The 12,919-nt window shown below is 42.0% G+C and overlaps 1 protein-coding gene across 2 annotated transcripts in view; it reads left to right on the forward strand.

Moving 5' to 3' along the window:
* The window catches only part of NOL8 (nucleolar protein 8), a 31,016-nt gene extending 19,971 nt beyond the window's left edge, over nucleotides 1-11,045 (forward strand). Inside the window, exons 11-17 of one of the 2 annotated variants that reach the window (XM_032785863.2) lie at nucleotides 227-371; nucleotides 1,806-1,889; nucleotides 2,451-2,740; nucleotides 5,957-6,083; nucleotides 8,549-8,619; nucleotides 9,895-9,977; nucleotides 10,336-11,045. In XM_032785863.2, coding sequence (XP_032641754.1) covers nucleotides 227-371; nucleotides 1,806-1,889; nucleotides 2,451-2,740; nucleotides 5,957-6,083; nucleotides 8,549-8,619; nucleotides 9,895-9,977; nucleotides 10,336-10,389 — 854 coding nt within the window. In that variant the 3' untranslated portion in view covers nucleotides 10,390-11,045. The other variant, XM_032785864.2, reaches the window with a different exon arrangement.
* Nucleotides 11,046-12,919: the final 1,874 nt, after the last annotated feature.

Genomic DNA, 12,919 nt, shown 5'->3' on the forward strand with positions numbered 1-12,919 from the left:
GTTAAATTGATTCCCATACCTCCTCATAAACAAAGCTTGACCATAAATTGAGGGGAAAACAAAATGAATTGTTTAAAAAGTTTTAAAATATGGAGGAATAGAGAACATGGCCCACACCTTCTAATGTAAAATTCTGTGAGCTTCTTACCTAACTTCCTAGTGGTCTGAATATTGGAAGAATGCTTCAAGGAGTCATTTCATAGAGGTTTTTATATATTTTTCCTAGAAGAGGCAAAGAAAATGAAGACCGATGAGGAAGGAGAACTTGCCGCTGAGAAAAAGAAAAACCTGGAGATATTGGGAAGTCTCTTGGAGATCAACCTAGAACATCCTAAATCAAGCAAACTGGCAAGAAATACCAAAAAATTCAAGTATGGATCCTGCTTTAGCACCTTGTCACGTGCATAGAAAGTCCACTTTGAATTCAGGCTTCCCATCCCAGTATGACAATAAATATTATTGGTGATAATAATTATTTATATAATGCCATTGTGCATGAGAATTTATGGGTTAATAAAATGATCTTCCTGCCCCCAAACAGCTTAAATCTACTTGTGCTTCCTTATTTTCTTTTCCCCTCCAAACTCAAAATGGCTAATTATACTGAAAGGTTGAATAGTAGGTTAATAGGCTAGACTTTGATTTCTGGAGACTGCGACGGATGTTACTAGCAGCATGCAATTGCCATTTCTGCTCTTCATCAACATCAAATTTATTCCTAGACAGAAGTGTTTTGTGAAAACATAGATTCTCATTTATAGCCTGTCCTTACTACTGTTGGGATGTTTCTTCTGTGTTTAGGAGTGGATTCTCTACCTCCATCCCACATGTTCTAACCTTCACTGTCTGAGGAAGCCACAATTTCTAGATACAATACATTTAATGTTACATTTCAAAAATTGAATTCTAATCTATATCTTTAATCCATATGTTTGGCGGAGCAATTCATCTGTGGGCTGAATTAGTACAAGAATGATTATTTTTAATGGTGTGTTGAGGTACTTTGCAAATAGTATATTTTCAATTCCAACTTCCATTATTGGCGTATAGCCCAGTTTGGTAGGCAACTGTTACAATGCTTATTTCACAACTGTATGACTCTTATAAAGATTTTTATGTATTTCCTAAAGATATTCTCAACAGATTCAGTGACCTCCTTTCCTGATATTTTTCTTGACGGAAGTCAGATCACCTATTTTGGGTTAACTTCTGTGATAGCATAAATTAACAACTTTTAATTTCACAGGGCGAGAGAGGCCTGTGCGGGGAACAGAATATTTGGCTGAATATTTTATATTGTCTTTAGGCTGGATGGAATATTGCAATCGGACTATTTTCCTCTGATCTAAAGTTTGGTCTTCATTAGTTAATTTCAATAACATTTTCAATTTTGAAAAGGAAAAAATCTCCATTTTTGGTATATTTGGAAGTTAAGGAGAAATCAGAATCTCTGTATATAATAATCATAAACTCAGTTAATCTCCAAATGATAAAACATATCTGTGTATTAACTTTGTTTCCTAAAGAACGATGGGCAAGTGTTTAATGTTGAGTATTTTAATAATTTGATGTGAAGAGTGCTGCGTGGAATCCTTTTCTTCACAGTACAGACTGTACCACACACTGATCTGCTTTCATAATGCTAATAACTTTTTTTACTGTATAAAAACAAAAGTAAGTTTCAATCTGCTTGTGAACACAAATAAGATGAGCCGAAAATGTCATTGCACTTGTCAGGTTATATTTTATTTTAGACATTTAGTTACAGTATCACTAAATTCTTATTATTCCTCTTATTCTTACAGAGATATTAATACCTTACGCTATGACCCCACAAGGCAAGACCATGCAGTTTTTGAAAGGAAAACAGATACTACAGAAAAAGAGAGGTATTATCTTCTCACCTCTTGATAGTTGTAAGACAAACTTTCTTCCCCTTGCGAGCTGATTTTCAAAAGTACTTGGAGGCCACAAGCCTGTCACTCTCCTTGCTTACTCTGCTGTCCCCTTTGCAAGTCTCCCCACCCCTAATAAAATGTAGACTCTATAAAGATTCCTTCTAGTACAGCACTGATGTTGCTAGCAATAGATGAGAATTGTGACCAGTCTCTTAAGGTCAAATGTGAATTTTTCCCTTCTGTAGATTGCGTTTATCTGTAAGATCCGGAGAGAGGAAATAGTTGAAAAATTAGCTCAAATTGATGAGACTGGGATATAATCCTTTAACTCTTAGGGCATCCTATTACCAGAAACTGAAATTACAAGAAAACAGGAATGCAGAAAAGCAAACTACTTGCTAGTGGATTCAAATATTTCCCTAGATGGGAGGTCTCTTGTAAGTAATACAAGTAATCCTCAAAGATCAGCCAAAAGAAAACCCCATACCTTTCAAATGGTTGTCCGGTGCATAATTGTGTTTTGTTTTGTTTTTTAAATAAATATAATTCCAGTAAAGCTAAAAGAAAGAAGAAAAGAGAGGCGGCAGAGAAATTGCCTGAAGTATCTAAAGAAATATACTATGATGTTGCTGTGGATTTAAAAGAGGTATTTGGATCAACAAAATGTGCAGCTGAAAAATGTGAAATAATACCCTGGGACAAACATGATGGTGTGGAAGAATCAACTCTGCCTGACCAGCATATATTAAGACTTAATGTTGGGGGCAATGTAGAAGAAAAATCTAGTGGCTTCACGTTTTCCTTTTTTGGTGATGATATGAACAAGTCGGCTGTGAAAGAAGGTAACATTACAGATTCTAGAACTTTTTTAATAGTTTGCTTTTACTGGCATTTATTTGTTTTAACATTTGAAACACTTAAGATTATATTTTAATAAGATGACACACCAGGTTGTATGAAATCTGCCAAACAGATTAAACAAAACTTATGGACAGATCTGAGCAAAATTTAAAGCAAATTTTTACAATTCAGCAAAACTTGAATATTTCCAGTATCGGAGGGGTAGCCATGTTAGTCTGGATCTGTAAAAGCAGCAGAGAGTCTTGTGGCACCTTATAGATTAACAGACGTATTTGGAGCATGAGCTTTTGTGGGTGAATACCCACTTCGTCTTGCATCCGACGAAGTGGATATTCACCCACGAAAGCTCATGCTCCAATACATCTGTTCGTCTATAACAGGGGTCGGCAAGCTCTGGCACGCTTGCCAAAGACGGCACACGAGCCAATTTTTAATGGCATGTGGCTTCCTGCTAGGACTCCGCGTGCCATTAAGAATCCTGCCCGGCACAGCAAGCCGCAGGGTCCGCGGTCCCAGGCTGGAGCACCGGGCCGAGTGCACCAAGCCGCTGGCACCTCCCCCGCCTTCTCCTCCCCTGGAGCCCTGCCGCCTTGCATGCAGAGCTCTGGGGGCCGGGGCTGTGCACTCCCGCAGGGCAGCGTTTGGCTCCATGGGGAGGAAAAGATGCTCCCCACTCTCCCAGAGCCCTGCCGCCACGTGCACAGCACTCTGATAGGCAGGGCTGTGCGGGGTAGTGTATCTGGCTCTGCTTGGAGCCTCAAGGTAAGGGGTCTGGGGCTGGGAGGGTGGTGGATAAGGGGTGGGGGCAGTCGGGGACAGGGAGCAGGGTGGGCTGGATAGAGGGTGGCTAGGGGCGGAGGTCTCTGGAGGGGGGAAGTCAGGGAGCCAGGGGGTGGATGAGACATGGGAGTTCTGGGGTCTGTTAGGGGACAGGGCAGTCACGGGACAGGGAGCAAGGAGGGTCCTGGGGGGAGGGGGCAGTTAGGGTGGAGGGTTCTGGAGGGGAGTGGTCAGGGGACAAGGACCTGGGGCAGTTGGATGAGTTGGAAGTTCAGGGTGGGGGGAGCTGTCAGGAGGCAGGGGTGTGGAGAGGGGTTGCGGCAGGCAGGGAGCAGGGGAAAGCAGCAGAGAATCCTGTGGCACCTTATAGACTAATAGACGTTTTGGAGCATGAGCTTTCGTGGGTGAATACCCACTTCGTCAGATGCATGACGAAGTGAGTATTCACCCACGAAAGCTCATGCTCCAAAACGTCTGTTAGTCTATAAGGTTCCACAGGATTCTCTGCTGCTTTTACAGATCCAGACCAACACGGCTACCCCTCTGATAGGGAGCAGGGGAGGGTTGTAGGGTCCTGTCAGGTGTTGGTTGGATGGGGCATGAGAGTCCTGGGACTCTGTCTAGGGGTGGGGGTGTTGATAAGAGATGGGGCAGTCAGGGGACAGGTAGAGGGTAGGGTCCTAGGGGGGCAGTCAGAGGACAAGGAGCAGGGAGGCTTAGATAGAGGATGGAGTCCTGGGGGGCAGTTAGGGGCAGGGGTCCCAGGAGGGAGTAGTCAGGGGACAAGGAGCGAGGGGGTTGGGGCTTCTGAGGGGGGCAGTCACCCAGCCCTCTGCCATGAGCCCTTGTGACCCCCACACACACACCCCTCTGCCCTGAGCCCCACCCCCCACCCCTCCAGGCCCCTGCTCTGGGCCCTGTACCTCCCTCATACACACTCAGACCTCTGCTTGACTCCTTCACCTCCCCACGACCCCAGCCCTGACTCTTGCACCCATGCACCCTGCACATCCCCCCCCCCACCCTGAGCACCAAATGGGAGTCACATTCCCACCTGCACCCCTCACACCAAATGGGAGCTGCCCAAGTTAAGTGCCCCACACCCAAACCTCCTGCCCCAACCCTGAGCCCCCTCCCTCATTCTAGCTCCTGGCTAGACCCTTCACCCCCAGCCCTGTGCTCAGTGCACTCCCACCCTCAGCTCAGTGCAGAGAGAGGAAGAGAATGGGCCAGATCAGGGAGAAGATAGGTATCCACTCTATGTGGACAGGGCCAGGACCCCAGACTAGCAACGAGGTGATTGGATCTGGCAATCGAAGTCCCGGCTGGCAGGAGCCGGCAGATGGAATCCCCGAGTGGCAATGGGCTGAACCGCTCAGCCCACTGCTGGTCTGGGGTCCCAGCAGCCGGCCACGCACAGTCTGCTGCCAGTCTGGGGTTCTGGCTGCCGCACCCTTGCCAGCCGGGGTCCCGGTCACAGCCCCTGCTCAGTCTGCTGCCGGCCTAGGTGAACAGAACCCCAGACCAGCAGCGGGCTGAACGGTCCAGCAGCATAAGATCAACATTTTGATTTAATTTTAAATGAAGCTGCTTAACCATTTTGAAAACCTTGTTTATTTTACAATACATCAGTAGTTTAGTTATATAATATATAGACTTATAGAGAGAGACCTTCTAAAAAATATTAAAATGTATTACCGGCACGTGAAACCTTAAATTAGAGTGAATGAATGAAGACTCGGCACACCACTTGTGAAAGGTTGCCAACCCCTGGTCTATGAGGTGCCACAGGATTCTTTGCTGCTTGAATATTTCTTTATGGCATAGTATACAGACATTACAAGTAAGATTTATACATGGAGCAACTTACAAGAATTGTTAAGAATCTAAACATATTCTTGCAACTCTAACATCTATCTTAAACACAATTAACATACAAGTCAGCTGGTCTACCGGCGTCAAAATCTGCATGTGAAGAATTGCTTTCTACTTGGAATTTAGTGCTGTTGTTTTGGGTGGTGTGTTCTTATCCTTTTCTCTTCTTTGACAGATCGGCAAAGGCTGAGTATTCTACCTAGGCACTATGCTTATCCTCAGGATACTTAACAGCACTCTCCCTGGCCAATAAGGAGTATCGCTGACTGGCTTCAGAGGAGATCTGCTGTTCTCTACTTAACCCAAATGATACTGACTAGATTTTGAGGATGGACATATAAAACCTAGAAAGATAGGTGCCACTGGAGAAGATAAGGTGCCACTGGACTCCTTGTTTTTATAGAAAGATAGGGGAAAATCTACATATTCTTCTGAAAGCACAAAAAGGGTCCTTTCCAAATCAGATGTTTCACACTTATCTAAACAGAAGTTTCACTTTGAAGTCCGGGAAATGATCAGTTTTTTTGGTGGTACTATTGCAGAGCCCTATGTAATTGAAACAATAAGACCTGCAAGAGTAGCATGGCAAGAGGATCCTCGTTTCCAGGACAGCAGCTCAGAGGAAGATGATGAGCCAGAAGCCTCTGAAAGTGAAAATTGCAAAGAAATGTAAATCTGGTTTTATATTTTGTGGCTATTAAATACTTACCAAATATCAGGATTTATGTGGCAGCTAGGAAAAATCCTTTTATTTGGCACTCCAGGCCCTCCCCCCTAGCATAAGAAGCCATCATCAAGTGATCCATCCCGTCACCCATCCCCAGCTTCTGGCAAACAGAGGCTAGGGATGCCATTCCTACCCATCTTGGCTAATAGCTATTGATGGACCTATCCTCCATGAATGTATCTAGTTCTTTTTTGAACTTGGTAACAGTCTTGGCCTTCACAACATTGTCTGGCAAAGAGTTCCACAGATTGACAGTGTGGTCTTAGACGAAATATTTCCTTTTGTTTGTTTTAAACCTGCTGCCTATTAATTTCATGTGGTAACCTCTAGTTTTTCTTTTATGAGAAGGAGTAAATAACACTTCCTTATTTACTTTCTCCACACTAGTCAAGATTTTATAGACCTCTATCATATCCCCCTTTAGTTGTCTCTTTTCCAGTCTGAAAAGTACCAGTCTTATTAATCTCTCCTCATATGGAAGCCCTTCCATACCCTCAATCATTTTTGTTGCCCTTTTCTGAACCTTTTCCAATTCCAATATATCTTTTTTTGAGATGAGGCAACCACATCTGCATGCAGATTCAAGATGAGGGCGTACCATGGATTTAGATAGAGAAAATATGATATTTTCTGTCTTATTATCTATCCCTTTCTTAATGATTCCCAACATTCTGTTCACTTTTTTGACCACCGCTGCACATTGAATGGATGTTTTCAGAAAACTATCCACTATGACTCCAAGATTTCTTCCTTGAGTGGTAACAGCTAATTTAGACCCCATCATTTTATATGCATAGTTGGGATTATGTTTTCCAATGTGTGTTACTTTGCATTTATCAACATTGAATTTAATCTACCATTCTGTTGCCCAGTTACCCAGTTTTGTGAGATCTATTTGTAACTCTTCGCAGTCTGCTTGGGACTTAACTATCTTGAATAGTTTTGTATCATCTGCAAATGTTGGCACGTCTCTGTTTACCCCTTTTTCCAGATGATTTATGAATATGTTGAATAGTGCTTGTCCCAGACCCCTGGGAGACACCACTATTTACCTCTCTCCATTTTGAAAACCAGTTACCAATTGCTGAGAGGACCTTCACTCTTATCCCATGACAGCTTACTTCGCTTAAGAGCCTTTGGTGAGGGACTTTGTCAAAGGCTTTCTGAAAATCTTAGTACACTATATCCACTGGATCCCCCTTATCTACATGCTTGTTGACCCCCTCAAAGTATTCTAGTAGATTGGTGAGGCATGATTTCCCTTTACAAAAATCATGTTAATTCTTCCCCAACAAATTATGTTCATCTATGTGTCTAACAACACTGTTATTTACTATAGTTTCAACCAGTTTGCCTGGTAATGAAGTCAGGCTTACTGGCCTGTAATTGCCAGGATCACCTCTGGTGTCACATTAGCTATCCTCCAGTCATTTGGTAGACAAGCTGATTTAAATGATAGTTTACAAACCACAATTAGTAGTTCTGCAATTTCACATTTGAGTTCCTTCAGAACTCTTGGGTGAATACCATCTGATCCTGGTGACTTATTACTGTTTAATTTATCAATTTGTTGAAAAACCTCTAATGACAACTCAGTGTGGGACAGTTCCTCAGATTTGTCACCTAAAAAGAATAGCTCAGATTTGGGAATCTCCCTCACATCCTCAGACGCGAAGACGGATGCAAAGAATTCATTTAGTTTCTCCGCAATGGCCTTATTGTCCTTGAGTGCTCCTTTAGCATCTTGAATGTCCAGTGACTCCACCGGCTGCTTAGCAGGTCCTGCTTCTGATGTACTTAAAAATTCCTTTGCTATTTGAGTCTTTGGTTAGCTGTTTTTGAAATTCTTTTTTGGCCTAATTAATTATATTTTTACACTTCACTTGCCAGAGTTTATGATAGTTTGTATTTTCCTCACTAGGATTCAACTTCACTTTTTAAAGGATGACTTTTTGCCTCCCACTGCTTCTATTACTTTGTTGTTTAGCCACGGTGGCACTTTTTTGGTTCTCTGTTTTTTAATTTAGGGTACACATTTAAGTTGACCCTCTATTGTGGTATCTTTAAAAAGTTGCCATGCACCTTGCAGGGATTTCACTTTTGGCAATATATCTTTTAATTTCTGTTTAACTAATTTCCTCATTTTTGTGTAGTTCCCCTTTCTAAAATTAAATGCTGCTGTGTTGGGCTGTTGTGGTATTATATTATGGTTGCTATTACCAAGCGGTCCAGCTATAGTGACCTCTTGGACCAGGTGCTCCACTTCGGACTAAATCAATAATTGCCTCTCCTCTTTAAAACACTTAAGTGTTTAGAAAATAATTTGCCTTTCATGGAGGATGATTTTTGGTACTTGGAGTAGTGTTTGTTCTTCTGCCTGAGACTAAAATTTCTTTTATCTTTCCAGGTCTCAGTCTTTACCACAGATGAAGATGAGTAGATTTTTCTTCTTTTCCAAAGATGATGAAAGATTAAGAGGTACAACTGAACTTATCCAAATTTTTCCTACAGGATGATGGAATTTAACAGAGGCATTGTAACAAATTATATTATAATTAATATTTAAATATTTAATTCATGTGGGGTGGTATAAGGATTAATTAGAATGTTTCAGTATTTCAGCATCTGGTCCTGGTGACTTATTACTTTTTAATTTATCAATTTGTTGAAAAACCTCTAATGTGGGACATCTCAATGTGGGACAGTTCCTCAGATTTGTCACCTAAAAAGAATTAGAAAGTCCTGTGTTAAAGCTACATTTTGAGAACCGTTCAGGCAATTTACACTGTAAAACCAGCCATCTGCTTGAGGATCAATTGCAAGGCTCTCCTACTTACCCAAGCATTATTGGAGAACGTGACTTGTTTGCTTTTTTGAAAGGATTGCATAATGTGGAGTTTCCATTGTCTTGGGACATGTATGGGTTTTTTAAAAATGTATAGTTAATGCACTTATGTGGTTTGATAGGTGCATTATAAATAGACTGCTAGAAGCAGAGTTTAAGGTGAATCAATCTAAAAAAGATGACACAAGTCCATATTTTGACCAATGGTTTGTTGTTAAAATTTGAGCTAAAACAGTGTGTCTCTTGTACATTCAAAATAGCTTGTCCTGGTAACTTTCCATACACAAGTTCAGATTACCATATATACTCGTTCATTAGCCCGTTCCTTTATAAGAACGTGCACGCGCGCGCGCACACACACACACACACGATGATTAGGTAAAAATAGCAAAAACTGTATGACCCTTTCATAAGCCGACCCTATATTTCAGGGGTTGGCAAACTTTGGCTCCTGACCCGTTAGGGTAAGCCGCTAGCGGGCCTGGACATTTTGTTTACCTGGAGCATTCTCAGGCACGGAGCCCCTCAGCTCCCAGTGTCCACGGTTTGCCGCTCCCAGCCAATGGGAGCTGCAGGAATCACTTGGCTTGGAACGGTGAACACGGCCACAGGGAGCCGAGGGGCTCCATGCCTGCAGATGCTCCAGATAAACAAAACAACTTTGTATTAGATATTCAATTTAATGATTCCATAGAGTTTAAAATCATCAAATTTTGGCATAGACCCATTTATAAGCCGAGCCCCGCTCTGTGCATCGCTTTTTTACCAAAAATATTCAGCTTATGAACGAGCCTATACAGCAATTTACAATGTTACTACAATTTTTTCAAACAAAAGCTTATAAGAAGGAAAACGGTTAAGTTGTGTTTCACCTAGCTCAAAGTTGTTCTGATGCATCTCTTGTGTAGATGGTCCTAAGCTATTCTGCAGATCATCAAACCTCAATGAAGAAAAAGATAATTGGGAAAACAGACGTAGATTGTTACTTGAGGTGAGTGATTTAAAGTTGTAATTCAATAACAATTGAAAGAGTTAATTATGATGGGGTGGATGGGGGAGTTGCTTGTGAAAAGAAGTGGCTTATTTTGTTCATTTTTAATAAAAATGAATTATTTGGACTTTCAGAATGGCCCAGTATCATACCAAGACCAGGAAATTTTGTAAAATAAAAATTAACTGTCTGTATAATACGTACAATTTGTGTTTTGATGTCCAATTAAACTGTTGATTCCTTATATCTGCCAGAGCTGGCTAATTTCTGTTAAATATAAAAGCAAAGCAGATTTAAAAGAGCAATTTGTGAGTTTATAAACTGCATTTAATGCCATTTAACATTTAAATATTTCCAGGAATGCCGGAAGAAACATAAGGATGCAAGAAGAAAAATTAAAGCAAAACAATAAGTTTGACATGCTAGCCAGCAACGTTTTTTGATAAATGTATATTGAATTACAACAAAATGAAAATGTCTGGCTTCAGACTTGTGGTCTGTCAAAGCTTTAACAGGGAAAAATATTGCAGCTGAACTGAAAATAAACTGTTAGAAACTTTTCAAATTTTGAACAGCTGTCGAGATAACAGGTCTGTAAATGTGGCCATTTTTATCTGTACAGTTGCACTTCTATTGTTATGTGGGGATATCTGTTAATTCAAAGTGTGTGTGTGTATATATAATATATAATCTCTTTTTTGAAAATTGGTTCAAGTGTAATGTTGCTGCTTTATCGGATACTCTTAATGTTCAATGCAATGTAGTTTGTATTTGGCTATATCTTTTACGTTCTCTGGGTCCAGTCCTGCAAGAGGCTGAGAATCTACAGCTGTTATTGAAATGGATGGGAGTTAAAAGCATTCAGCTCCTAACATAGAGGTTGTCAGCAACTTGTGGGATTGGCATTCTGAGTTTAGCAAGATACAGAGCCTTTAAGATTTTTTTTGCTAACATTCAAATTATTTACTGTAATTACCAAAGTAAAAAATTGTACAGGAAGTTCATGAAAATGTGTAAGTAACTGGAAAGATTTATAAAATGTACGGACTTCTAATCCTTTGCACAAAACCTGCCTTTCCATTTTTAAAATAAGTCTTACAGATTAATAAACCTTTAAGACAACTTTTGGTGGGGTTGTATTTGCTCTTGAGTGATGATACATCACGTACAATTATATAGAATATAGGCTTTTAAAAGTAGTGACTGCTTTTCAGGAATTTCAAATTACTATCAGGAATCTAACTCATTTAATATATTGAAAATTGAGACATAGAGCATCCTTGTGCTCTGACTAGAGACAAATGCTTTGGTTTCAGTTCCTAACTTCTTTCTGGACTGACAGAAGATAAGGGACAGCTGAAGGTCTGCGGCCTATTAGGCAGTGGCAGTGATAGACTAAAGGGAGAGCCAAGCAAGCTCATTCTGACTGGAATGTTAGAGGCCAAGAAACAATCTGGCACTGGATGAATTAAAGCAATAAAAATCAGAAGCATTGTCAGGTATGCCAAAGAACCCAAGCAGAGGGAAAGATACAACAATATTTCTCCTCTCAAAGTCTGAATTAAGTAATCTCCTACTCTGTGTGAGATTGTGGTAGAAGGAAGAGTTATTTGTAGTGGTTTTCCACTAAGGGAATGGATATATCCCATGCTAGATTTAAATCACCTGATATACAAATATCTATTTCTAACTTCTATCTTGCATTGTTGTGCATTCTGGAAAGATAGCAATAAAGACACTTTTTTCCAGAGTACAAATGACTTATAAAGATGGCAGGTAGGGTAAACCATCTTGGGATATATTTCCAGAGTGGTGTAAAATGAGCTGCTCTGAGGACTGAATCATGGCTCATAGTTACATGAGAATAAGGTATGTGAATAGGTTCCATGCCTGCTTTCAGAAATAAAAACAAAATGTTCTTCAGATTTGGCTTCCCCTTAGTTTCTTCAAACACAACACAACACACCCAGTTGTATAAACAAATTAATAAAACCCTAGGAAGTAACCAAGCTATTTCTCCTTCAGCTGGAAAGAAATATTGTTTCTTTGTTTTTAACTATATGGTACACAGTACCTGGGAGGCAGTTTGATATTGCAATGCCTGGAGGTGGGGGCATGTAAGTTCCTGAATAACTAGAATCAATAATGAACAGGTCAGGCATGTTGTGGTCGCTGCATGGGAGTAGTCTACACATATGCCACATAAGTTTCAGAGTCCACAGCTGGAGTTGGCTATCAAGAAAATTGTTAAGAAGGTGTGCAGCTTCTTTTACAATGAGCTGTGGAGAGCCAGGGCCGGCTCTAGGCACCAGCACTCCAAGCATGTGCTTGGGCCAGCACTTTCCAAGGGGTGGCACTCCAGCTACTGTTTTTGTTTTGGTTTTTGCTTGCGGCACAAAGAGCTGGGAGCCAGCCCTGAGCGGAGGTGAGCTGTGGCAGTGGGGAGTGCGGGGAGGGCTGCAGAAGTAACCCGGGGAGGGGGGGGTGCAAAGGAACTGCTCCCCTCCCCCCCAGCTCACCTCCGCTCCATTGCCGCCTGCTCCCCCGAGCGCACCACCGCTCCTCTTCTCTCCACTCCCTCCCAGGTTTGCCGCGTGAACCAGCTGTTTTGCAGCAAGCCTGGGAGGGAGGGGGGAGAAACAGAGCGGCAGTGGTGCACTCGGGAGCAGGCGGAGCAGAGGTGAGCTGCGGCAGTGGGGGGCACAGGGAGGGCCACAGGAAGTAACCCTGGGGGGGGGCCGAGGAACAGCTCTCCCCCAGCTCACCTTCACCTCCTCCCCCAAGCTTGCCGCCAAACCTGGGAGGTAGTGAGGGGAAATGTGGTGCGCCTGGGGGAGGAGGCAGGGCCGGGGATTTGGGGAAGGTGTTGGAATGGGGCAGGGAAGGGGCGGGGCCAGGAGGGTGCTGGAAAATTTTTTTGCTTGGGGTGACAAAAAACTTGG

This window comes from Chelonoidis abingdonii, chromosome 16 (assembly GCF_003597395.2).
Source record: "Chelonoidis abingdonii isolate Lonesome George chromosome 16, CheloAbing_2.0, whole genome shotgun sequence".
Taxonomy (NCBI): domain Eukaryota; kingdom Metazoa; phylum Chordata; order Testudines; family Testudinidae; genus Chelonoidis; species Chelonoidis abingdonii.